This window comes from Muscardinus avellanarius (genome assembly GCF_963383645.1).
Source record: "Muscardinus avellanarius genome assembly, chromosome: 19".
Lineage (NCBI taxonomy): Eukaryota > Metazoa > Chordata > Mammalia > Rodentia > Gliridae > Muscardinus > Muscardinus avellanarius.
In genome coordinates, this window is record NC_137805.1 from 25367900 (window position 1) to 25394840 (window position 26941).

Genomic DNA, 26941 nt, shown 5'->3' on the forward strand with positions numbered 1-26941 from the left:
AGTGAGGCCCTTTGCAACTCAGTGAGACCCTGTTTCAAAATAAAGAATAAAAGATAGGGCTGGGGGTGTAGCTTGGAGATAGAATGCCCCTGGTTTCTCTCCCCAATCCACACACACACACACACACAAAAAATAAAAAATAAAAAATAAATAAATAAAAAGAAAAAATAGGGCTGGGGGTGTGGTTTGGAGGTAAAATGCCCTTGGGTTCCATCTCTAGCACCACAAAAATAATAAATAAATAAATAAATAAATAAATGTAAAAATAAAAAATAGAATAGGGCTAAGGGTGTAGCTCAGGAGTAGAAGGGTCCTGGGTTCAGTTCCTAGTTACCACACACACGCAGAAAGTCACTCAGGAAACTTGAGGCTCTTGGAAGAAGCAGCGAGGGGGGTGGGGGAGGGCGTGGAGTGGGGACGACCTGAAGGGAAGCGGAGGAGCCAGCTCTGTGGCCTCGAGCATCCGCAGACAGCCTGAGCCCGCAGGCGCCTCGGCCAGCCCAGCCAACAGGAGGTTCTGTGGAAACAGGTGGAAACTTCCCTTCCCCGGTGGGCGGAAGCAGCCACACCCCAGCCGGCCCAGCTCCCGAGGGGCCCCTGAGAGGCCCTCTCTGCTGAGAGGAAGTTGCTGCTCTGGGCTCTGATTACACCCTGGGTTGGTTCACCCCTCGCTGGGACGGCCCCCCACAGCCCTGGGCCTTCGCCCCACAGGCTGCCCGGGTCCTGGCTGGGGGACAGCAGGCAGGCCCCTTGAGCAAGCCCTGGCCTCTCTGGTCTCAATTTTGAAAGAAGGAGGTTTCAGCTGCGTGTGGTGGCACATGCCTGTAATCCCAGTACTTGGGAGGCTGAGACAGGAGGATGGAGGCCAGCCTCAGCACCTTACCAAGCTCTTGTTCAAAATAAAGAGGGCTGAGGGTACAGCCTGGAGGCTGAATGGCCTTGGGTTGAATTCCCAGAGAATAGAAATTTTAAAAGAATAAAAAGATAAGCAACAAATATGCCCCAAATCTTACAACTTGTGACAATGGGCGGCAGTGGTTTGTTTTATGATTCCCTGTATCTTTCTTCTTTAAAAAGCAGATTTCACTATCTTTAAAAAAAAAAAAAAAGGCTTAAGCCAGGCGTGGTGGCGCACGCTTGTAATCCGTGCTTGGGAGGCTGAGACAGGAGCATCGCAGGATAGAAACCTGCCTTGGCTACTGAGTGAGGTTCTCAGCAGCTTAGTGAGACCCTGTTTCCAAATAAAATATAAAATAGGTCTGGGAGTGTAGCCCGGAGGTAGAAAAGCCCCTGGATTCCACCCCCCAGTACCACACACACACACACACACACACACACACACACACACACACACAGACACAGACACACAGCCAGTGGATGAAAATAAAACTATACTTTTGCTTATATCCTATGCAGATGGTGCCTGGGAAATGCAATGCAGAATTGAGCACCTACTATGTGCATGTGCAGACTGGGTTCCAGGCAAACAAAACATTTTCTCTCCAGGGGTCCATGAAGAGGCCAGCATGCCATGTGTGTGTGCGTGCGTGTGTGTGGTGTGCGCGTGTGTGTATGTGTGCGTGTGCTGTGTGTGTGTGTGGCTGTGTGCAGAGCACCCTAGCACAGAGCTGCACCTTCCCGTTTCTCTGGAAAGCCAGGGGCTTGGCGGTTTTTCTTCCTGCAGGAGCAGGGCTGCAACCCCACAGGAGTTTCTTCTCCTGCACTGGGAGGCTGGGGATGCCACTGGGCATACCTGGCCTCAGCTGACCCCCTGGTAAACAATGGGAGGCATCACCCTGGATTTCCTGCAGTCCTCGCTGGCGGGCCGAGGGGATTGGCCGCCCTGGGTGGGAAGCAGCACAGCCCCTCCATGGGCGCCAGACGCCTCTTCCCGGGAGGACCCAGGGATGCCCTTCCTTTAGTTTCTATGTCTTCATTTGTTTTTAGCTTTATTTGTAAATACTTTTAGACTTACAGCAAAGGTGCCCAGACAATACAGAAAGCTCACAGGCGCCCTTCGCCCTGCTCACGGAACCACAGGACCATCAGCTGCTGCGGAGCCGCGCGCTGCAGTACTGATCGCCGAGTGACAGGCTCTACTCGGACCGCAGTGTCCTTCCGCTGCCCCAGGGTCCCTGTCACAGTCACCACGGGGCGGGCCCTCCACCTTCTTGAATCTCCTGACCTTGGCCATCTGAAGAGCTCGGGCCAGGCGCGGCTCAGATCCTGCCTTGGCCTGGGTCCATCCAGTGGGCGCTCCCGTTTCCCAGTGAGATATAATTGGCGTCTCCTAAATTCACCCCAATCACCAGTGTCTGAGCCCAGACCCCCCCCCCCCCGCCAGGCTGCCTGGCCCGGTCTCTCCTCTTGCCGGCCCGGCTGCACCCACTGTCTCTGTTTCGGGCTCCCTTTCGCTTTCTGTTTGGGTCTCGGCTTCTGGTCTCTGTCTCCGCATCTCCCCACTTTCTCTGTTTTATTTTGCCTCACCAGTTTCCTCTCTGTGCAGGTGGGACACTGTGTAAGCCAAAGAGGAAGAGTGTGTGGGACTCTGAGCAGCGCCCGTGCAGTGCCCCCGCCCTGAGCCCGAAGGCCTGCTGATTCCTGGGCTGAAGGGGAGGACCCCGGGCGGGCTGGGGACCAGGGCATCCTTCCCCAGGGACACGGTTTACGAAGGGGAGTTGGCATCTCAGCTGCTGGATCCTGGCCCATGTCCTTAAGTCACCCGGGGGAGCACCAGGCTGGCCGGCCGGTGCCCAGAGCCGCCCGGGCCTTGTCTGGTGGGGGCCAGGAGGGCGGGTCCCTGGCCCAGAGCCTGGGGAAGAGAGGAGGCTTCCCAAGGGATGTTCCCCACGGGCTGAGAACAGAACCCCGGCTTGGTGGCGATGCATTCCTGGGACAGACAGGGCCGCCCAGGGACGAGTGGGAAAGTCCGGGCTGACACCCAGCTCCTCACTGGCCTTCCTTCCCAAATCCCTGGGAATCCAGGGCCACACCACGTCACGCACATCACCTCCGGCGGGTGCCCAGGCCTCCAGGCTCGGGCCTGGCCAGAGGCCCCTGCGCTTGCTGCGGCCTCCCCTGGACCATGTTGTCCAGGGCCTCCCCGGCCCTGCCTCTCGGCAGCCTCCCCCCACACCCAGTTTTTCTCCTTCCTGGCAGCGTCCAATTCCGTCACTGCCATCCACTGTGATTTCTCTGCTCCAATGAGGTCGGCCCCAGAGATGACCTCCAGAGCCTCCCACCAGCCCTGCCCCAAGCTGCCTGGCAGCGGCCACTTTCCCAAAGTCCCAGCTCCTTGGCAGGCTCAGCCGGAAGGCAGAGTCAATAAACTGGGACCTACACCGTGGCCGCCAATGGCCATGGGCTCTAGGCAAATGCAGTCAGAGCTGAGGGCTGCAGTCCCAGGAGGACCAGGAGGCAGGCAGGGTCCACGCCCACAGCGTCTCTCCCTCTCAGAGCCCTGGGGGCCTCAGCTCTCTCAGCGCTCTGCTAGCCTCGTATCCGGGTGGGGGTCCTCCTTTTCCTGGGTAGACCCCACATGCCCTTCCAGGGCTGCAGCAGAACCTGCAACGGGGGTGCCCTGACATCCCCCCCCCCCACGATGACTTTTTGTGTGTATGGTACTGGGGATGGAACCCAGTGGCTTTCTACCTCCGAGCTATACTCCTGGCCCTATTTTTTATCCTTTATTTTGAAACAGGGTCTCACTGAGTTGCAAAGGGCCTCACTAAGTAGCTGGGGCTGTCTGCGAACCGGCATCCTCCTGTCTCAGCCTTGTGATGCTGGGATCACAAGCGTGCGCCACCACGCCTGGCTCCCCATGTGATTCTCATGAAGGACCACCCAGCCCATAGCGGTGGGGAGGCCAGCGTCGGCCCCCGGAGGGGTGGTCAGACCAGAGGCATGAGGGCAGCTCAGGCCGGAACCTGCAGGAGGCCAAGCCTTCATCCTAGCAACAGTGACAGAGAAGGATGGCGCTCTGAAAGGAAAAACCAAGATAGCTGGAGGATGGACAGAGTCTAGACAAGGTATCTCAGAAGGCCTCTCCCGGGGCAACACGGGCCTGTGCCAGGCGGAAGATGGCTTAGAGGTTGGCAGGGCCCGTTCACGTCAGTCATGGAGGCTGGGGCAGGGTGATGGGTTTTACTCCAGGGTAATGGGGAGCTACAGCAGGCTCTGTTGCCAGGGAACAGCACGCTCTCACGCTTGGACAGTAGAGCTGGTTACGAGCGACAGCCAGCCGGGCGTGCGGCAGACAGAGCAGCTCCCACACCCGTGTGGCTCAGCTCCGGGGAGCCGGGAGGGCGGGGGACAGCGGGCACAACCAGCATCCAGAAGCCACCCACCAGTCGCGGCACACAAGAATGAGCGTCCCATGCCAAACACCACCCCCGGGCCCCAGCCCGGCCTCTCAGCTGTCAACGCTGGGTGAGGAGAAGACGAGGCCTCCGGAGCCCTGCTGTGCCTGCAGCCCTGCCCGCTCATGTAATCGCCCCTGTAGGTTGCCATTTTATTACCCACATTGGGATATATTTATCTATGCTGGACTTTCCCAATGCTGTTAGGTTTATATAATTTGGGGGAAAAGGCCTTCTTTTTCATCTCTCTAGAAAGCACCATGGGGGCCGAGCTTCCTTCCCAGCCATGGGCCGGGCTGGGCGGGGTGCCCTGATAAGCCCAGCTGGGCCCTATCGGCCCTTCCAGGAGGCCCGGGAGCTATCTGGAGGCAGGTGCCCAGCCAGCCGTGCCCACACGACTCCGGCCGGGGCCCAGCTGGGCGCCATCCGCCACCCTCCTGGTATCTGGGCAGCCCCCACTACGGCCTGGTCAGCTTGCTGTTTACCTCGCTGGACACACACACACAAGCGTGACTCAGCGCTGGGCCAGGACACGGAGAGGTCAGCGGGCTGGCTCCGGGCAAGGCAGGCAGGAGAGAACTGGGCGGAGGCCGGACCACCCCTGGCAGAGCGCCGGCTCCAATCCAGGATGCGCCCGGTCAGCCTGCTCCACCTCCTGCTGGCCATCTGGCCTCCAGAGAGGCTGGACCCCTGGGCCCTGGTTTTCCCATCTGGGAAATGGGCCCAGCCAACCTCCCCAGGCTGCTGGGAGGGTCGGGGAATAAACGATGTGGATGCTGGGGTGCCACAAGGGGTCAGTAAGTGTTTGGGGTTTCTCTGGGCTCCGAGATATGGAGGCCAGCCTCAGATATGGGGAGGAGGCTGGGGCGAGCACGGTGTGGCTGCCTTGTATGACTAGAAACATGGTCCCCCGCCACCCACAGGCTCTGGGGGGGCAGTGGGTGGGCCTCCAAGGAATCAGGGTGGCTCCTCGTCTCCACTCTGCTTGAGAGGGCTGGGCCTGTGACCTGGCTCTGAGCAGGCCACCTAGCTCATCTCCGTCCCCACGACAGCCCTGGGAGGGACCATGGGTGCTACTCTGCTTACAGGTGAGAAAACCAGGGCTCAGTCAAGCTTCTGTAGCTCCGCCCATCACCTCCAAGTCCCTGAGTGGTGACCAGAGGTGGTCCAAGCACACAGCCAGTGGGGTCAGGGGACTGAGCCTGGACCAACTGTCCTGGAGGACACACAGCCTGAGAAGGGCACAGGCTACGAGCAGAGGCCGAAGCCCGAGCTGGACGGCTGCTGCCCACCCGGACCTCGCTCTGAACCCGTCTCCCTTGGCCACCATGCCTGGTCAGCGGCAGTGTGCCAGGGGCACCCCAGGACGTGCCCAAGCCTAGCACCCACGCCAGGACCCCGGTCCATGGGGGCATGAGCTGGCATGCCCCACAGCGGGCAGGGGCCTCCAGGGAATGTGGGCAACGACCTCCCCGGTAACAGGATCCTCATGCCCCACCTGAGTGGGATGGGGCGTCCCAAGCTCGGAGCGCTGTTGCTGGAAGGACCAGAGGCCGACGCTGCAGGCCTTTGTGTACTGGACTCCCACCCCCTGGAAGTTGGGTATGGCTGGTGACATCCTGAGAAGGAATGGCGGGCAACCTCTGGAAGACTCCCTGGGGAATCTTAGTTCAGAGGGTCCTAGGTCCTCCTTTTTCTGTTGCCTGGAACTTGGACAGGATAGCTGGGGCTACAGCAGCAGCCAGGCCCAGAGGAGCCTAAGGAAGGAAGCTGTGCCTTATGATGGTGCGATGGTGTGTGAAGAGCTGGGTGTGGTGGCGCACGCTCGTCATCCCAGATCCCAGCACTTGGGAGGCTGAGGCAGGAGGATCGCTGTTGGCGGCCAGCCTCATCTACTTAGGGAGGCCCTTTGCAACTCAGTGAGACCCTGTTTCAAAATAAAGAATAAAAAATAGAGCTGGGGGTGTAGCTTGAGGTAGAAGGCCCCTGGGTTCAAACCCCAGTACCGCAAAAGAAAAAAAAACTCGGGTGAAGAAGAGTCCCATTTCCTGGCATTCTTGTCCAAGCCCTAGACTGTGCACTTCAAAATCCATCCTTCCTTCCTTCCTTCCTTCCTTCCTTCCTTCCTTCCTTCCTTCCTTCCTTCCTCCTGCAATACTGGGGATGGAACCCAGGGGCAGTTCTACCTCTGAGCTACATCCCCAGCCATTCAAAATTTCCTTTTATGTAACAGAAAAAAATTAGAACTAGTTGAGAATTACTGCTGCTTTGACTTGTCTGTCGTGTGCCACTGAGCACAATTCTAAGCCATGCACAGCATTTAAGATCGTGTATGTTGATTCTGGGTTGCAAGGGACAGGAAAAAGGCAAACGGGTAAATAGAAGATATTAGCCCCTGTAATAAAGTCTCGGGTCCAGCCTCAGGCACAGCTAGACCAAGGGGTCCTGAAGCTGTCGCTAAGCCCCAAACCCTGCTCTGCCCCATTCTTAGCCCTTTATTTTCTTGGTGGTGGCTCCTTCTTAGCGGCCTCATCAAAGGACAGGCTCCTCCCTCTCCAACAGCTCTGAGCTTATCAGCGGCCAGCTTGGCTTCCCCACAGGGCAGCTTCCCTGGCCCAGGAGTTCCAGCGGGAGCCCCATCCTGACTCTCACCCCAGCTGCCAGAGGGAGGGTCTGACCCCGGGAGGGGGGATGGAGGCGCCGCCCGGCTCCACCTCATCTGTGCACAGAAGGACCTGGGCCTCCCTCGGGCCCAGCGACCCGGGCAGGTGACCGCCCCATCGAGCAGCCCCCTCCGTGAGCCAGGCCCAGGCTCCACACCCGCCATGATTACAAACCCTGTAAAGAAGGGGGCGGCAGCCAGGTCCTGGAGAAGCCTGCTCTGCTCCAGTGGTGCTCCCTGGTGCTCCTCTGGGAGGCGGGGTGGCGGTGAGGGCGGCTGGGCTCTTGGGCCCCCACCTGGCTGCACTGCAGGCGGCTTGGCGGGCGGGTGGCCCTGGGTCTTGGCTCAGAGCCCTGTCACCTCTGAGGCGGGGGCCGTCTGTGTCACCGCGAGCATCTGGGTCTGGTTATGAATGTGTTTGTGTCTTAAGTGCACACCCAGGTGTGTGCCTGTGTTCCCACACCCACGCGTGCTGGGGGTGTAATTGGGCGTGTGCATCTGTGCATAGGAGCATCGTGTGGGAGCCAGTGTAGACAGGCATGTGTGTGGCTGTGTCTGTATGTGGCCCCAATAGGTACACAGGCGTGTGCAAGAGCGCCCGGCTCTATGGGCGTGTGTGCGGATGGTGTGTGCATTCCTGCACGTGGCTGTCACTCCTGGAGGACGCACACTGGCACGGAGGCCACACCCTCAGCTCCTGCGCCCACCTCAGCGGTGCCCTCTCCTGGTTCTCTCCCGGTTTGGAGGACGCTGTCCGGGCCTCAGGCCCTGCTCAAGGCCTGTCCCAGCAGCTGCCACCGGCAGATAGGGACAGGAAGCAGGCTGGCCCTGCGTGGCCCTTCCCGATAACCTGGCAGTGCCCACGAGCCCCACTGACACCCCAAGCCTTATCGGCCGCCCCAGCCGCCCTCCCTGACCCGCCTGTGTTTGCAAAGGAAGACGCTGTGGGGGAAGGGCCAGCCCAGGGAAATTCTCACCCTCAGGGGGCCTGCAGCACCAGAAGAGGCTATTTGCTCATCTCAAGGTTAAACTGATTGGGAAAGCTGGGCGTGGTGGCACACACGTGTAATCCCAGTGCTTGGGAGGCTGAGACAGGAGAATCGCAGGTTTGTGGCCAGCCTCAGCTACTTAGGCCGTTTCAAAACAAGAATAAAATCACGCTGGGGGTGTAGCTCAGAGGTAGAATGGCCCTGGGTTCAATCCCTAGAACCCCCCCACACACACACACACATTGAGAAGAACTACAGAACTCAGGGGGCCTGGAAATTGCTCCAACACCCCCTCACCAGGGGACCACGCCTGCGTCACAGCCCAGGGCCACCCGAGGCTGAGCCTCTGAACTCCTCAGGGGACTCTGGGGTCACACCCCGCAGTGGCCATCCCCGCATGCCCTGTCCCCGCTCACGGCCCTCTCTCCACATGGCAGCAACTCTGGTCTCCGTCCCCGGTGCAGCCTCTAACTCAGATCCGCTGGCACACTCCAGCTGGGGGGCCGGCCCTCGGCTCCCATGGTGCACCTGGGCCTGTCCTGTCAGTCCCGGGCTCAGGCCGCCCCACAGGGGTGGGACAGACAGCTGCGAGGAAGCAGGCGGAGGAGTGGAGAGGTGGCCAGTGGAGAGAGGGACCATCAGGTACAAAGGCCCTGGGGTGAGTGGCTCTGCCTGGCCAGTCCAAGCATTAACCAGGAGGCGGGAGAGGGAAGACAGGAGTCCTGGGTTTAGGAGGCCCAGGGGAGGAGGCCAGGGCCCCAGGCCAACGTTGGCTTTGCCTCCAAGGACAGCAGGAGCGACGGATGGCTCTGAGCAAGGGGGGCTCAGAAGACGTGGCACCGGGATGCTGGTGCACGTGGGTATGTCCTCCCTGTAACCGTGCCTGCCTCGGGGGCCCCATCCCAAGCACTCTACCCCCAGGGCTTTTACACTTGCTGCCCTGGGCCCGTCACTCACCACTAACGGCCCCGCGCAGTCTCCTTCACAAGCCTGGTCAGAGTCAGGCTCCGGCCTCCCCACTGGATAGTGGATGCCGTGGGCAGGACTGTCCGCTCTGCCCCAGGCCGACTTCCCTCCACCTGGCTGTGGCATCCCCATGGCTGTGGACACCCCACTCCGCCCAGCCCAGCTGCCCTTCCTCGGGGTCTCCTAGTGGCTCCGGCTCTCTCCTGGAGCTGCCCCCCAAATCTACAGAGCTCTGGAGGAACTGCCCATCACGACACGGCGCCCCTGGCCACCGGCGCCCATGGCCCGTGCTGAGAAGCAGCTGGGGCCTCGGGGTCTTCAGACCTGGGCTAGGGACGGCGGGGTCAGGGCGCTGGTCCTCCCCTGGGGGTGGCGGCATCAGGTCACCTTCACGGCTGGGGGGCCAGAGGCAAAGGCCACCCACAGCCGCCGCATCTGAGGAGAAAACCTCAGACCCACTTTCTCCTTAAAGAAAACAAGTTTTATTTTTATAATCAGAACATTCTAATAAAAATATTATTATAACATTAGCTACCTTTGTTTTCAGGCCTTGACTTGTACCAGGCTTGCCACGGAGCGCTGGGCGCTCAGCTCCCTGAGGTAGGTCGAGGGCCACCCATGTCCAGCCCGCCGGCGGCCCCTCGCCCGTCCGAGGCAGGAGCCGCCAGGGCGCCAGACCTTCTCACCCCTCCCCGCCACCCAGCCCAGCATGGCGGGCACCTAGGGCTGGGAGCTGCGGGCGCAGGAGCAGGAGAGAGGAGTATCACAGTGGCACAACAGAGACACCTGAGAACTCACGGGGCACGGGCAGCCCTCGCCACCCAGGCGGGCACCAGACGTCGCCCCGGGGTGCCCATCCCGGCGGGGGCCCGGCCGCCAGCAGCAGACGCTGTTATTCAGGAATACTGTCCTCGGCTCCATGGGCGTCGGCAGGGGAGGGTCGCGCTGGATCAAAAACAGGTTCTGGGTGGCAGCAGCCTCCATTGAAAAAAATAGACTGAAATTATGGAACCACCTTATAGTAGCAAAAACGGGGACCACAGGAAAGAAGCTTCCACGGAAGGGACGCGGCGGCCGCTCCCGAAGACACTTCAGGGCTCGTGTCTGCACACGCTGCCGTCTCGGGGCTCCCGGCCCCGGCCTCCCCAGAAGGCACCTCCACCTGGCAAGCGCGAGCCCGCGGGCTGGGTCGGTGGTGGAGGACAGGAAGGCGGCGGGCCGCGGGAGGAAGGGCCTGGGTGGCCTCTGCGCAGCTTCCTGGCCACTTCTGAAAATCGCCCCTCAAGGCACATCGGGCCGAGACTCAGCGGCGTCCCCCGCCATCCCAGCTCGGGGGCACGGGGCCTCTGGGTGTGCGTGCCGCGGTGACGTCCCCAGGGCGGCGTGGCCTCACTGCATCCTGTCGGGCTGCAGCTGCGGCGCCTGGTACTGCACGAAGGTGGCGCCCGCGGGGGCAGCGGCCGACAGGGCCTGTGGCACGGCCGCCGGGTAGCCATAGCCCACGAAGCTGGTGGCCGTGGCAGGCGAGGCGGCGTAGGGGTACTGGTCGTAGGTGGCTGGCGGGTACTGGGCGTAGGCCGGGCTAGCGGGCGCATACTCGATGTAGGGTGAGGACAGCGCGGGGACGGGGGCGGCGGGGATCACCACGCTGGGCTGGACGATGGCTTGCGGGTAGATGTAGTGTGGTGTCAGCCTGCGGGCCAAGCAGAGGGAGGGCGGGTGAGAAACTCTAGGAGGAGCTGGGCTCCTAGGAGGGAGGGCTGGACGGAGGCGGGGTGGCGCCGGCACCGCCCAGCCCAGTCCTCTCCTACAAACAGCAGGCCTCTGCCCGCTCCCCTCACCTGCTGGAATCCGCCCTCCCGCCTCCCACAGGACTCACAGGCTTTAGGGGCCATGGGCAAAAATAAAAGCACCAGGCCCTTGTTTGAAAACGGATCAAAGGAGAGCTAGTCGTGGTGGCCAGGCTTGTAATTCCAGCATTCAGGAAGCTGAGACAGGAGGATCCAGGTTCTCGGCCAGCCTCAACTACTTAGTGAGGCCCTCTGCAACTTGGTGAGACCCCATTTCCAAATAAAGAATAAAAAATCAGGCTGGGGGTGTAGCTTGGAGGTAGAAAGTCCCTGGGTTCAATCCCCAGCACCACAAAAAAATAAAATAAATAAAAAATAAAAACAGATCAAAGGCTTCCCAGGCAGCAAGGGCAGGGCGGAAGCCCAGGTGGTCCTCCAGGAGGGTCCAGCCCACTGTCTGGCAGTACCTGCCCGCTGTGGGCACCGGCCCAGGTGGCCATGTCCTGTCTGTCTCCCCAGCTCCCCACTGGGGCTCCCTGCCCACAGGAGCAGGCGTGGCAGGACACCCTTTAGGAGTAGATGGTGACCTGGCGACCTCGCCAGCCTGTGAGGCCAGGCTCTACACTCAGCAGTCCACGCCATCACCTGGGACGCCCACCTCACAAGCAGGAGAGCCGGCGACCTCTGCAGGGGACAGGCAGAGCCACTGACCCCGGGCGACCCCTCCTTCAGGCAGAACACCCAGCCCTTTGGGAGAGAATGGTCCCCACCCTGCAGAGGGGGAAACTGAGGCTGGGCGCAGATGGAGGGGTGCATCAGACAGAGGCGCTGGGGCACTGCCTGGCATGGGCCTGCACTGGCGGCCATGGGCACTGGGCACCTCCTCCTCTCACTGCCTGCATGGCACAGGGCAGGACCACCCTGGTGACCTGGAACCTCAGAGTCCTCCGACTCCAGAGATGCGTTTCAGAAGAGGATGCTCCAGCCCAGAGCTCTCAACCCTGGGCATGGCAGGACCCGGGTGGCCCTCGGGAGCATCCAGGGACCCTGAGGATGTGACTGTCCTTGCAGGGCCCCCCGAGATCTAAGAGGAGCCCTGTCCTGGACAGTCTCACAAGAGTGAGGGGGTAGAAACAGACACTTGTGATGCACAGATAAGTGTGCCCTCCGTCCTTGGCCATAAAAAGGGGCACTGACGTGTGCCCCCAACAGGGTGAGCTTGGAAACACTGCTCTGCAGGCCCAGAGCCAGGCCCAGAGCTCCGCAGCGCACACACAGCCGTTACAAAGACAGTCCCAACAGCAAGTCCACAGAGATGGACAGTGGATGAGTGGCTGCGGGGCTGCAGAGGGGCGACGGCCCCACAGGGTCTGGGGGATGGAGCTCTGGAGCTCCACGGCCACGACCGAGTGGTGAGAAGGACAGAGCCGAGCCCTACCGCCGTGCAGATGCACACCAGGAACAGCTCCGCGCCCGAAGGCACACGGGTGTGCGCAGCCCCCGGCAGGCGTGACATGCAGGGACCTGCTGCTCCCGTGCATCTGGCTGCAAACCCCAGGCACGCCTGGCCCCAAGGAAGTCCTGGGGCCACGTCACTCTCGTGGCTGCTCATGACCTTCCTAGGCCGGTGGCAGCCACCCAGGCCACTGTGCGGACACATGGCAGGCACCGCCCTGCAGCCCTTGGCGACCTCGCGCCTCCATGGAGCTGCTGGTCTGTTTCCTGGGAGGACAGGATGCTCCTGAGGCCTGGCAAGCAGGGGGGAGGTGAAGCCACCCGCTGCCCGCCTGCTGCCCACGACCCGTGCCCCATAGTGTGGCTGGGCCCAGGCCTGGCTCGAAACAAAGGTAGGTACAGGGTCTGTTTCTGCCCAACCCTGAGGCCTGGCCAGGATGGGAAGGCAGACCAAGTCAAGGCAGGAGGTGCCAGGGCCGGGCGGGCACCAGACACTCTGCCCCTAGGCAAGGTTCGGCCTCCTAGAAGCCCTAATCTCCCTCAGCAACACGGGCCTCAGGGCCTGAGGTCACTGGCCACTGTGGAGTAATGACTGCAGACGATGGCTCCTGCCCAAGTGGCTGTGCCCCAGGAGACGCGGGGCCAGCCATTTCTGGTTGTCACAACTGGGGAAAGGGGAGGATGCTCCTGGCATCTCACAGGTAGAGGTAGGGACACTGCTAAGGTCCTACCTGCCCAGGGCAGCCCCACTAGCACAAAGCGTGCAGCTCCAATGTTGCTGGGGCTGGGATTGAAAGCCCTGCAGCAGCAGATCAGATCCCCAGGCGAAGGGCAGCTAAGGGCTTCCCATGGAGCACCAAGGAAGGGCGGGGAGAGACGAGGGGTGCACACACATGTCCATGCATATGTGTACACAGACACACACACGCGCAAGCACCACTCAGCTTAGGGGCAAAGGCCTGGCTACAGCGCAAGCCCCATGTGAGGGCTGTCCGTCACCAGAGGCCCAAGTCCTGCCCGGCCCTGGGGACAGGTGAATGCTGATGGCCTCTGGCCATCCAGGCTCAGGCCAGGGAGCCACCGCCCCCAGGTGCCTGACTCTTGACACAGGCTGGGGCCACCCTGCAGTCCGCACCCCAGCCTCCTCCTGCCCACCTCCCCGGGCCAGGCTGCCCCGCTGCCCAGGGCCCCGCACCACTCCCAAATCTCACCACAAGCTGAGTGGCTGTCTTAAAGACCCCAGGACCCGTCACTCCTGGAACAGAAGCCTCAGCAGCCAGTCACCATGCCCAAATCAAAGCCTCTGCATGAATGGGCCCCAAACTCTCTCCACCCAGCCTCCCGGCCACATGCCCACACGTGGGGGTCCTCCTGCTCCTTGCCCAAGTCCCTATACCCACAGACTCGATCTCTCAGCTCAAAGCTCCCTGGGGCCCTCCCTGACCCCCGCTGCTTCTTACAACCCGAAGCCACTTTGTGACTGCTTGTGGACCGCCTGTTTCCCCACAAGGGTGGCTCTGCCTCGGCTGCTGAGTCCTGGCCCTGCAGGCACCTGGTGGCAGAGGAACCTTGCAGCTATCAGCAGCCTCCTGGGCCAGAAGCCCCACAGAGCCGGGCCTGGGCAGGCCGGGGTGCGGGGGCTTTTCACAACTGAATGGACACTGGGGGTGCACCCACCAGCCTCAGTCCACCCGCTTGGTGCCTGGCAGTTCCAGAGTGTCCGTGTCTCTGTGGCCAGGGCATCCATGGGGCTGCCTGAGGACTGGCCGCCATGCGCACCCCAGGCCAGTGACCCCTCCTCTGGCCTGGGGAAGGCCGGAGTACAGAGGCCTCAGGTCTGGGGTGGTGGCCAGAACCCTAAAATCAGTGACCTCAGGCCAGCAAGGGCTCTTGCCCAGCTTCTTGGGGCCAGGCTCTGCATCCCGCTCAGACACCCTAGGGCTGACCTCCGCAGCCACAGTGCCGCTCCTCTAGCCCCCAGGACACACTGACACGTTTTCAGAGGCGCCTGCCTGGATTCCTAGCTGTTGTTCCATGGGCACACCTACAAGAAAAATACCACCCCCGAGCAGGCGACACGGGCCAAGGCCAGCACAGGGAGCCACATGTGCGCTGTGACCTGCTGGACACAGGACCCGCTGGACACAAGAGCCACTGGCTGTACTGGGGAAGGACGACTTGGGTTCTCGGCTTCCCCAGGGCCAGAGCAATACCATGCCCCCGGTCATGGAGGGGCTGCCGCAGCCAGCATGGGGCTAAAGAGGCTGGGTTCTGGGAGGGACCCAAGATGGGGCCCCTGCCAAGGGCTCTCAGGTCCAGGACTGACTCCGGCAGCACCGTGGGAGGCCGCAAAAGCCTGACCATGCTGGAAACCCAGGGCGCCTCCTTCCCCCATGGCCACTCAAGGCAGACCAGGCCCAAGCTCTGCTCGGAGCCCAGCGCACCCAGGGTCAGCCCAGTGTGGTGGCACACGCCTGTGATCCCAGACAGGATCAAAGGTTCGAAGACAGTCTCAGCAGCTTAGTAAGGCTCTTAGCAACTCTGCGAGGCCCTGTTTCCAATTAACTTTTTAAAAGCAGGGCTGGGGGTATATATTGGAGACAGAATGCCTGCGGGGTTCAATCCCCAGGACCACAAGAACAAAGAAACAAAAACCAGGGCGTGCAGGGTCAGCACCAGCAAAGAGCCAGGAGCGCCCCACTACCACAGCCCGGTGGGAGCCCGGGATCCAGGGCCAGAACCCAGGCCTCCATCCTGCCTGCGCCTGTCCCAGCACAGGGGCAGCCCCTGGCCCTCTTGGCCTTGGTTTCCCCATCTGTGAACTGAGGATGCAGAGCCTGCTGGAACCTCCCCAGGTGCTGGCTGCCCTGGGGACCCTGTGCCCTGCAGTCTAAGACCCTGGGGCCAGGCAGCTGCTCACCACTCAAATGCAGACAGAGCCCCGAGACAGACAGAGGCGCTGCCCCACACTCAAAGCAAAACTCTTGGGGAAAAACAACCAGCCGCAGCCTGGGAGGGCTCATTTCCTGAACCCCAAGCCACCTCTGAAAATAAAATGAAAACAGCAATGAGCCCATTTCACTCCCCTGCTCCCCAGGGCCTTGCCCCGCCCTGATGGGCAGCCAGGGCCTCCTGGGAATCCCCGGAGCCTGGGGGCCGGAGGGACATTCAGGTTCCCTCGGGCCCAACAGGTAGCTGGCGGGAGAGGGGCAGGGGCTGCAGGTAAGCGCAGCAAGTCACCCGAGCCGGCCCGTGTAGCCGCTGTTAATGCCGCCCCAGACTGCCCCACAACCAGGTCCTGCTCAGAGACGCCAACCCACCTTCCCTTTGCTCTGGAACCTTCCCGGGCTCCTCCTTCAAACACCCCCTAAACATGTACCGCAGAATCCCTGTACTTTTGGCCAAGGCCAATGGTCCAGGGCACCTTCATCAAACTCGGATGTCTGAGCCTCTGCCCCAGCCTGCAGCCGTCCAGGCACAACTCAGGAGACAGAGGACAGCTTTAAAAACTAGCCCCTGAGCCAGGCGTGGTGCTGCAGCTTGTCATCCCAGCATCTGGGAGGCTGAGACTGGAGGATCGCAGTTCACGGCCAGCCTCAGCTACTTAGTGAGGTGCTTTGCAACTCAGTGAGACCCTATTTCAAAATAAAGAATTAAATATCAGGCTGGGCAGGTAGCTCAGAGGTAGAATGCCCCTGGGTTCCATCCCAAGTACCACGAACACACACACACACACACACACACACACACACACACACACACACACACTAACCCCTGGTGGTTCACACCTGTAGTCAGATACTCAGGAGGCTAAGATGGGAGATCACAGGTCTGAGGCCAGCCTCAGCAACTTAGACCCTGTTTCAAAGTAAAAAAACAAAGCAGGTCTGGGGATCTAGCTCAGAAGCAGAAGCCCCTGTGTTCAACCCCTAGTACCACAACAACAAAGCAAAAGAAAATTACCCTGCAAGCCACCCATCCCCCCTCTCTTAGCTTCTGCAACAGAGGCCCGGGGAGCCTGTCAACAGGCCCTACACAAGCTGAGGCCACGCTGCCGGCCCTGGACGCTGCCGGCCCTGGACGCTGCCCCTCTGCCCACCTCCTGTCACCTGCGTCCTCCCAGCCCGCCTGCCCCTTCTGTGCACAGAGGGGCAACTGTTCCTCTCCCTGCTGCCAGCCTCCTGCAGGGGGCGCTGTAGCCACGGGTGGAGCCAGGGTCTGCCCTCGGCCGGGGTCCCCAGCCAGACAGAGGTGTGGAAGAGCTAGGCAAGAGAAGACACTGCTCCTCCCTGTGCCCGCGGGGAGGACGGAGCAGGAGAGGGGGCCTTGCACCTGAGCTGCGAGCCAGGCTCCCCGCCGCCAGGCCTCTCCTCTGGGCCAAGGCCCCGGCCCCTCAGCCCGAGGCTTCCAGAAGAGGCTCCTGGCCCCCGAAGCCGGGCCCTCCTGTCAGGCCTGGAGAGGGACCCAGAATGCCGAGGCTGGCTCCCTTTGCAGGAGGCGCAGGCAAACAACAGGTGCGGCTGGCGGGGAGGGCCAGGTGCAGCCCACGCCTGCTCCAGACAGCTGCCAAACAGGAAGCAAGGTGGAGGGGGCGCCCGGAGAAAGCATGCCGGGGCAGGAGGGGGCATGGGGCAGGGGCACAGGCTCACTCCCCGCCCACGCACCTGCTGTCCCCCAGGGCCAACCTCCTCACCCCTCCCCAGGGGCCTTCCCCACCAGACCACGAAATGTCGCCCGCAGAGCCCGCCGCCTGCGAACCCTGCCCCAGCCCCTGGAAAAACAGTAGTGGGGGTCCCACATGCCTCCCCGCAGGGTCCCCCGAGGACCACATGTCGCACGGAGCTGGGCCCCAGCGCACCGCGTTTTGCACGCGCAGTTTTTGCAGCGTGGAGTTCTGGCAGCCGCAGGTCTGTCCGCCCAGCTATGCACAACAGGCCGTTCCCATGGGACGGCCCCCAGGGCTTCCCGTTGAACAGTACTCGTCACCACCCAGGGCCCCACGAGGGCCAGACCCCAGGCACAGGCGCTCCTGCTGTGAACACCTGCTGAATAAACAACTCTGGGGGCACCTCTGTACACCCCTCCCCAGCCTTATTCCCCTGAGGCCGACATCCTCCCGTCATCACCGCCCACAAAGAGCAGCGACGGCCAGGGGAGGATGGCGCGGGGCAGGCCCAGCCCTCAGTCACCACGAGCCGCCTCATGGTCAGGGAGGTACCTGAACTCATGCCCATCCCAGGGGGAACCTCAGGCAAGCCTCCTGCAGCCTGAGCCCTCATTTCCACAGGCAGACAGGGTAACAGACCTTGCTGAGCTGTCCCCAGACACCTCGAGACACCTCCAAGGCCTCCCTGGGCCAGGCCCCGATTAGCACGCCCCACGCAGGGACTGGGAGGCGTGTCAGGAACAGATCCCCAGGGCCTGCTCCAGCAGCCGCATGCCCAACACCCAGCACCCTGTCCTGCTTCTCCAATCCCCAGGGCCTGGCCCTTGTGGAGACTGTCAGCGAACAGGCATCCAGTCCACAGCAAGGTCCCCTTAAGAGCCGAGAGGGCGGCCTGCCCACAGCAGCTGGTCCTTCAAAAATAGCGCCAGGGGAGGCTCCAAGTGCAGCCAGGCCTGGGATAAACCTCGGCTCCTGGCGTGCCTCAGGCCTGGAGTGGACGGACAACCTTGACCCTGGGAGGTCTTTCCAGGGCTTTCCCTGGACACATACAATGTGCAAACTGTTCCACAGGGAGGAGGGAGACCCTGTGCTGGGTGGTCGGGGCCATATGTGTCTCCGCCGGCAGCTATAGCGCATGCCTGTGGGGCTGGCACCAGCGACTTGCTACCCGCCACGGAAGGCCTCTCCAAGCGCCTTGGCCTCCGCACACAGTCACATGGCGGAAACTCACAGGCTGTGAGGGCCTCAAAGGACCAGCTCGACTTAAAGAAAAGGCGTGGGCGGGGGCCGGGCCGTGACAAAGCACCCGGGTTCTCTGGGACCTCCCCAAACTGACTGGCGCTGCTGAGTGAAGCAGCAAGGGGGCCGAGGGTCTCATGTGTCAGTGGCACAGGGCCAGGGTTGGAGCCGGGGCCGCCCAGGAGAAACCCAGCCAGGCATTTGAAGGTTCTAGTGGCCCAGCCCAGCTCCCGCACGTCCCCGGCCACGGCAGGTCCCACCACCAACCCCGAGCCACAAAAGTGGCTGCTGAGTCAGGCGTGCTGTGCCCCGGGGCCTGATTGTTTGCAAAGACAAAGGGGTTGCTGACGCCCAACTCTCCAGGCCGGCAGCTGGAGGGCGGGCGCTGGAGCTGCAGCTGACCCGGGGCTCTGTGGCCATACCACCGGCCAGGGCAGGGCCAGGAGGCAACATCCTCGGGGCCTCCAGTTCAACTCTCCCTGGAAAAGAGGAGGGGACGGTACCTCCTTCAACCCCTGGCAAGCAACAGTTTGAGGCCTCTTGGCAGTCACAGGATTAAACGGCCAGCCCACAATCTAGTTACAAAACAGAGCAGCCTGAACTCGGGTGCGAGGGCAGTAAAACCGTGCCTGACCCGGCACGCCCGGCCGGGGGCACTCGGGATGGCAAGGGGAAAGGTGGGCGCCCTAAGGCCCCCAAGAGAAGGGCAGTAAGGACGGGTTTTGGAGCCAGCCACTGGTCAAACCCCACACTCACTACTCAGCCCCATGGACAGGCGGCTAACCTCTGCCTTGGTCTCCCCATCTACGAAACGAGGATGGAACCGGTCCCAACGGAGGTTTGCTGTGAGGGCAGAAAGGGGACTCAGGGGGCACAGCGCTGCCGTTCCACACACAGAGCTGTTTTGGGGGTTCTCCTCTCACGTTCCAGCTGAAACTCAGCAAGAAAGTGCCCCTTGTAAGATGGACCCACCAGGAAGCGGCAGTCAGGGTTTGAGCCCAGGTGCGCCGGCTCCGGAGGCAGCTAGGACGGGTCTGAGCAGAACCCAGACTCCGGAGAAGAACATCGGAGGGAGATGCTGCAGGTTCCGAGGCGCACCCCCTCTTCCAGAGCACCACCAGCCCTGGCCCCCCGCGCAGGAACAGAGCAGGGCAATCGATGGAAATCAAGGTCTGTGTCCCTTGTGCGGCCCGGACCCCAAGAACCTGGGGTGATGACAAAAGGCCAGGGTGTCCCCAACACCTTCCAAGACAGCTCCAGACGTTCACAAAACAGATCCAAGAGCCAAGAGGAAGCGCACAGCCACCTATCCCTGCTGGCGCCATGCTCCTCCAGGTCAGCGCCCAGCTGGGGAGCGCAGCTGCAAGGGCCTAAGCCACTAAGCCAGGTCCCCACCAGCCCACAGGGAGCACGGGCACGGGTACCAGGCACAGGCCCAGCCCAGGGGTGCGCCGGCCCACTCAGACCCGACACCTGGCCCCCATCACGGCTCACCTGCCCCAGCCTTCCTGGACATCACATCCTGACGGGCTACACCCACCTCCATGCCCATGGGCACCAGCACACACTTCACCCTGCCCACCCACACAGGCCTGTGCTTCCTGGAGCACAGACCGGCTGCTGGCCATTTTACTGGTGGGAACGCAGACACAGACGCCCCCTCGGCTGTCCGAGGTCACACAACCAGCAGAAGGGAACAGGGCATGCAGCAGGCTCTCAGCTCCATGCTGCGGCCTCTGCTGGGGGTTGGAATACAATCTGCCTCGTCCCTCCCTCCACACCCCAAACAAGCCATCATTTCCCCAGCCTTAGACCCAAGGATCCCACAGCCTCACCTTATCTCCCCCACGCCAGCCACACTCACTCACCCGTAAGTCCTCTGGATCAGCGTGGGGTGCAGCTGCGGGATACTGACAGCAAAGCCTAGAAATGAGGAGACAGTTGGGGGCACCGCCTGGGTGGACATCCCCACAGGCGCAGGACCAGCAAGGCGGAACCCACAGCCACACGCACCTAGCCACAGGAAGAGCCAGCTTTCTCTCCCCGCCCCTGCCACCGCCACCTCCCCACGCCCCCATGCCCTACCCCACCACCGACACCTCGCTCAGAAACCCCCAAAGAACCATAGAGGCAGGCCAAGCCTCTCCACACGCAGCTCCAACCTTGGGCTCCAGGGCCACTTCCTCCCGTGAGGACGCTAACATCGGAGAGATGTCAGGGGCCCCGTCCCCATTCTATGCCCTCCCCCCAGGAGCCACACACCGCTAGGAAAGGCCGAGCTCCCAGCCAGGGGTGACTGCCCTGCTGGTACATGAGAGCCGGCTGCCACTCGCCAGGCAAGGGGGACCTTTTCCCACTCAAAAGATACCAACGCTGAACAGAAAGACCAAAAAGAGCTGGGGAGAAAATCCCAAGCTCTCACCGGTCTGCAGGCTCCGTGGCTTGGCGCCCAGATATGCCAGGTTCACATTGGCCTTGCGGCCGTCGATGATGGGGTTAGGGTCTTTGCAAGCTCGCTCAGCAGCCGCCCGGTCCGCCATGGTCACCTGGAGGAGCACAGATGGTCAGAGGCTCCCACTCTGAGGCTGGGGGCAGGGAAGCTGGGCAGAAGGCGCCCCTCTTCCTTTCCTTCCTCTGGACAGCTGTTACGAAGGACCCAGTGCCCTCTGCCGCGGCCCAGGGCGCTCCACGAGCTGCCCCAGGATCCCAGCTCCTCCCTCAAAGTTCAAGTGCTGGGAAATGTTGCCTCCAAAGGCCGACACGGTCCCCTGGAGACAGGCAACCATGCACCCCAAAGTGCGCAGTGGGGCCCCATCTGGGCCTGCCCTCCCCGAGCACGCTCTGTTTCCTCCGGGGGGAGTCTGGACGCTAGCTGGAGGGGAAGTCGGAAACGCGTGCTCACGTCGTTTGTACTCGGGTTGATGTTCATGTGGGGCGGCTGGGGTGGCTGTTCTTTAGGGGGGAAGGGCCACAGGGCCCCGCACCCTGGGGTGCAGCCGTTGCTCTCGCCCACAGGCGGCTCCAGGAAACCCCAGATGGCCGCGGGGCCCCGCACCTCCCCGCGCAGCGAGGCGTCCTAACTGAACCCCGGGACCTCCCTGGCCCGGGTGGGGGCGGGGAGCCCGGGACGCGGCAGGTGCGGGCCGGCCGGGCACTTACGAAGCCGTAGCCGCGGGACTTGCCGGTCTGGCGGTCGGTGATGACCACGGCCTCCTCGATGTCCCCGAAGCCCTCGAAGTACTTCCTGAGCGAGGCGTCGGTGGTGTGGTAGGGCAGGCCGCCCACGAAGATCTTGGTGAACGTGGTGTCCTTCTGCGAGCCGTGCATGGCGCCGGCGCCGGCCGGGGGCCGCGGGAAGCCCGCGCTCGGGGCGCAGGGCGCCGGCTGCAGCAGCATGGGGGCGCCGCCGCTACGCACCCGGGCGGCGCGGGGCTGCGCGCATGGGGGGCGGCGGGGCCGTCCAGCCGCCAGCCGTGCGCTCCCGCCTGCGCCGCGCCGCGCGGACTGCGCCCCGGCGCCCGCCCCCGGGCTTTGTACCCGGCCCCGCCCCGCCGCTGGCCCCGCCCCGGCCCGGCCCCGCCCCCGGCCCGCGCGGGGGCCGCCGGGAAGTGTAGTCCCGGCCCCGCCCGGCCGCGCCCACAGCCGCGGTCCTTCCGCGGCACCTGCGGCGCCCCGCGCCCAGGTGCCTGGCGCGGGCCCGAGCATCCCCGGCGGGCTGCAAACAAGGGACTACTGGTTTCAGGGAGGCAACAGGTATCCTGTTGAAAGGTGAAGTGAAGCCGGGCGAGGGGGCGCACGCTTGTAATCCCAGCGCTTGGGAGGCGGAGACGGGAAGGATGGCAGGTGCGCTGACAGCCTTGGCTGCTTAGTGAGGCCCTCCGCCCCTGGGTGAGACCCTGCTTAAAAATATGAAGAATGAGCCGGGGGTGGTGGCGCAATCCCCGCGCTTGGGTGGCTGAGACAGGAGGATGGCGCAGGTTCGAAGCCAGCCTCAGCTACTTAGTGAGGCTCTCAGCAACTTAGTGAGACCCTGTTTCCAAGCAAAGTATAAAATAGGTCTGGGAGTATAGCACGGAGGTAGGAACGCCCCTGGGTTCCACCCCCAGTACCACAAAAAAATAAATAAATAAAAAATAGGGCTGGGGGTGTCGCTCAGAGGTAGTATGCCCCTGGGTTCGCCGGGCATGGAGACGCACGCTTGTAATCACCGTGCTTGGGAGGCGGAGACAGGAGGATCACGCTGGTTCGAAGCCAGCCTCAGTTACTCAGTGAGGCTCTCAGCAACTTAGTAGAGACCCTGTTTCCAAAAAAGCATAAAATAGGTCTGGCAGTATATCCCGGAGGTAGAAAAGCCCCTGGGTTCCACCCCCAGTGCCAGAAAAAAGAAAAAAGAAAAAAAGTAAGAAAGAAAAAGAAAAAAAATTAGGGCTGGGAGTGTCGCTCAGAGGTAGAATGCCCCTGGGTTCAATCCTCCACAGAACCTTAAAAAAAAAAAAAAAAAGTGGTACTCACCTGTAATTCCAGTATTTGGGAGGCTGAGGCAGGAGGAGTGCAGGTTCTAAGTCAGTCTCTGCAATTTAGTAAGGTACTCAGCAACTTCATGAGACCTTGTTTCTAAATAAAATAAAAATTAAAAAACAAAATAAAACTAGGGCTGGGGTATAGCTCAGAGGTGGAACGGCCCTGAGTCCAATCCCCAGTACACAAAGGGGAAGGACTTTTGTTATATCTATTACCAAGTTCCCTTATTACCGAGGCCCCCAGACAGCAGGCGCCCTGGGCCCCAGCGCAGCGCACCCCCGTCCCCCGTCCCCCAGTGTGAATGAGGCAGGTCACTCGGCGGCAAACACACCATCTGCCAGCCAGAGGACTTAGATGGGAAAGCCGCAGCGGTGCCGGGGCTGTGGCCCAGAGGCTCCCTGGGTTCAAGAGGGAGGTCTGGGATTCTCAGGGTTTCGGCTATGGAGCCCTCGGTGGAGAGGAAGCAGATGGCAGGCTCCTGTTCTTTCTGTCCCTGTCCCCAGCCACAGAAATGGAGCCCAATCCTAGCCTGGACTTCTGTGTTTTCTGGGTGGACCATCCCCCAAATTCCTGGGGCTCTGTGCGAAAGGCAAACATATGGCCCTTGTTCAAAATTTATTAGGGGCTCGGGTCTGGCAAGAGCACCCCGTGCTTGCGCTTAGCGCAGTGGGACCCCCAGTGAGGACTGGGGGTGGCAGCCAGTGGCTGGGGGGACTTGGAGTGGTGACCAGTTTGCCAGTCCGTCCAGGCCCTCTCCACTCTGGGCCCAGCTGGTTCTGCGCAGCCTCAATGCCCACCCGTTCCCGGGCCTGTGCCTCTGGTCCCACTTTTCTTTTCCTTTGCGGCCTGCCTGAGCGCCTCTTTCCCCCACTAGGTGGGCACCAGGAGCCCAGGGGCCCTGGGCAATTTGCTCAGGCCGTAGGGCCTGGCAAGCAGAGCCCCCTCAGGAAGCATTTCTCTTGTGAATCCATGACGGAATGAGGTGGTTGGAGCGCTCTGGCCCGCAGTCCTTCAAAGATCCTTTTGCAAACTTTGAACCTAAACATGGACATCACTGAGATGGGGCTGTGCTGCCCTCCTCCCCTTTCTTATTTATTTGTACACTTGGGAAGCTTTTGACCCCGTGGCACTGTGGGGTGCCAATGTCACGTGAGCTGAGCTTTCCTCTTTCCCAGCAGAGAGCCGCCGGGCCCCCCCCACCCACCCAGTCCTGCCTCCTCCAGCAAGGTGGGGCCACAGGTGGCTTCACCCTCTGGAATCCCGCTGGGCTCTGCCCACCCCTCACACCACGGTCACTGTGCCACCCAGAGACCACGGGAAACCGTCCCTGGCACAGGCTGCCTGCGCTGTGGCACTGCCAGCCCCCAGGGATGGGCTCCCTTTTGGTACTGAGGAGGTCGAAATACGCAGATGGGGCCCGAGGGCCACGTTGGAAAGACTAAATTTCCTGAGAAACAACAGGTGCTAACTTCCAAAACTCCTGAGAGAACCAGAAAGAGTGTCAGGTGCTAACAAGATCAGAGGCCTCCTGAGAGTGGCCGGAGATCTGCAAAACTTCGCTGGGAGAGCTGCAAGACTCCAGTTGTTCTAGCCGATAAGCAATCCCGGGAGATTCCAGAACACGGCATCCGGGACCCCAACCGAGAGGAGACACAAAGACGGCACTAAGTCCCCGGAAAGTGCCTCTGGGACTCCAGCCGGGAGGGAAACCCAACGACGACGACGCTTCCAAGCCCTGGCTCGGATGGTCGCCCGCTCGGAACGACCCTCCGGAGAGCCGTCCTTCAGCAACTTAGACCCTCTGCAACTTAGTGAGGCCTGTTTCAAAATAAAAAAAATAAAATAGGGCTGAGCGTATAGCTTAGAGGTAGAATCCACCCCGGCTGGGGTGTTCTTGTATCAAAGGCCAGGACGCGGCTGGCCAGGGAGCCGCTGGAGCTGCACAGGCCCCAGAGCGGGAGGACTTGGCCACAGAGGCTCCTGGGCTCCCGGCGGTGGAAGCTGCGGTGTATCTGAAGACAGTGGGGGCACTGTGCTTAGAGAGATTCTTCCAGGGAAACTCGGCCTCTGGCCTCTGCAGCACCTGTTTTAAAGGCCAACCCTGAGCTGAGTGTGGTGGTGCACACCTGTAATCCCAGTACTTGGGAGGCTGAGACAGGAGGATCACAGGTTCCTGGGCAGCCTCAGGAACTTAATGAGATCTATTGCAACTTAGTGAAATCCTGTTTCAAAATAAAACCGGGCTGGGGCTACTTAGTGAGGCCCTCTGCAACTCAGTGAGACCCACTTTCAAAATAAAGAATAAAAAAATAGGGCAGGAGGTGTAGCTCGGAGGTCGAATGCCCCTGGGTTCCATCCCCAGACCCGCAAAAACAAACAAAACAAAACAACAAAAAACAAAACAAAAACAAAAAAATGGCTGGGGATGTAGCTCAGAGGTAGATTTCCCCTGGATTCAATCCCCAGTAAACACACACACACACACACACACACACACACACACACGCACGCACGGCCAACCCCACAGCCTAAAAGCTCCAGGAGGGGTGAGAATTATGGGAAGGAGGACATACATGGGGGTGTCCAAGTTCAGGGTTGACCTGGAATCGGGAGGCTGTGAGCTGTGGAAGTGGAGCGGCCGGGAGGGTCTCAGCCCGACCCTTCCTGGTCCCCAGCTAACCTGCAGGTGTGACCGATGCCGGCAGGTGAGCCTGGAGGGCTGTGGACACCCTACGAAGGCCAGAGGTCTCTGGGGTGACGTCTCCATGTGGAGACTCACAAGCAGAGGAAGAAACCATGCTCCCGACTCTGTGCATGCGTGCGTGCATGTGTGCATGCGTGCGTGTGTGTGTGTGTGTGTGTGTGTGTGTGTGTGTGTTTTACTGGGGATGGAACCCAGGGCCATTCTACCTCCGAGCTACACCCCCAGCCCGATTTTGTATTCTTTATTTTGAAACAGGGTCTCACTGAGTTGCAAAGGGCCTCACTAAGTAGCTGAGGCTGACTGAGAACCTGCAATCCTCCTGTCTCAGCCTCCCAAGTACCAGGATTACAGGTGTGTGCCACCTGCCTGGCTAAGATGCTCTCTTCTTTACTTTGAAAACACCTTTCCACTTAAAGAAGGCTTCTCAGCATGCGGGTGCCTGTTCCTGGCAGATCTGTCGAGCGTGGTGTCAGTGCATGGGCGGACATTCACCTCCAAACTCGTCCTGCTGTGCACTTCACACGCACCTGGGTTTTTGAATGAGAATCTTACCTCGATAACAAGGTGTCAAAACCTCCACAAAAGACTTACACAAACAGACCATACAATGATCACTACCCATGTTTGACTTGCAGTGGGCTGGCACCTGTCGTCATGAAAACCCTCCGAGAACACCTGTCATCTCAGTACTTGGGAGGCTGAGACAGGAGGATCGCAAGTTCCAGGACAGCCACAGCAAGCCACGAGACTCTCAACCTGCCTCAAAACAAAAATACAATAGGGCTGGGGGTGTAGCTCAGAGGCAGAATGCCCCTGGGTTCAATCTCCAGTACAAACAAAGAAACAATAAATAAATGTTTTAAAACTCAGAGTGCAGCCTCAGGGTCTTCACCTCCCCCATCTCTGGAGGATAAGCAAGATCTGGGAAATGGGGCAACCCCAGGAAGTCCCACGGGGCTGGGACACCCGGGCCGAGCTCTGAGGTCTAGTCAGCACCCCGCAGGACAGGAAGCTGTGTTGAAGCAGTCGGCCTTCTCTCAGCACGCAGCCAGCGCCAGGGACAGGGGCTCGGGCGGCTTTTCAAGGGACAATGAAATTATGTGTTGTTGGGGTACACACACAGAGAATTGGCCTCAAAATATCAGAACAACCCCAAATTTAAACACGTCCGCACATGTAGTAGCAGAGCCCTCACAATCTGCCGTGTTCCAGTACCCAACACGGCTTAAGGCGACCTGCGATATTCTAGAAAACACCATGCTTGGTGAGAAGTTCCTAGTGGACAGGTGGTAGGGAAATCACTAAGCCGGGCACGGTGCTGCATGCCTGTGACCCAGTACTTGGGAGGCCGAGACAGGAGGATCGCAGGTCTAGGTCAGCCCTGGCAACTTAGCGAGACCCTGTTTGAAGAATTTTTTAAAAGTGGGGGCTGAGGGTGTAGCTCAAAGGTAGGATGTCCCTGTGTTCAATCCCCAATATCACATGCACAAAGAAAGAATGTGTATTTAAAGTAGATATGGAGCCGGGCGCGGTGGCGCACGCTTGTAATCCCAGCATTCAGGAGGCTGAGACCAGAGGATGGCGGTTCGCG

General features: G+C 61.0%; 1 protein-coding gene across 1 annotated transcript; it reads right to left on the reverse strand.

Moving 5' to 3' along the window:
• Positions 1–10364: 10364 nt before the first annotated feature.
• RBM38 (RNA binding motif protein 38) lies at positions 10365–21521 on the reverse strand (the record flags this gene model as incomplete). Its single annotated transcript, XM_080716417.1, has 4 exons — positions 10365–10668; positions 19994–20048; positions 20548–20671; positions 21285–21521. The coding sequence occupies 4 exons, from the start codon at positions 21519–21521 to the stop codon at positions 10365–10367; spliced, it is 720 nt and encodes a 239-aa protein (XP_080572543.1).
• Positions 21522–26941: the final 5420 nt, after the last annotated feature.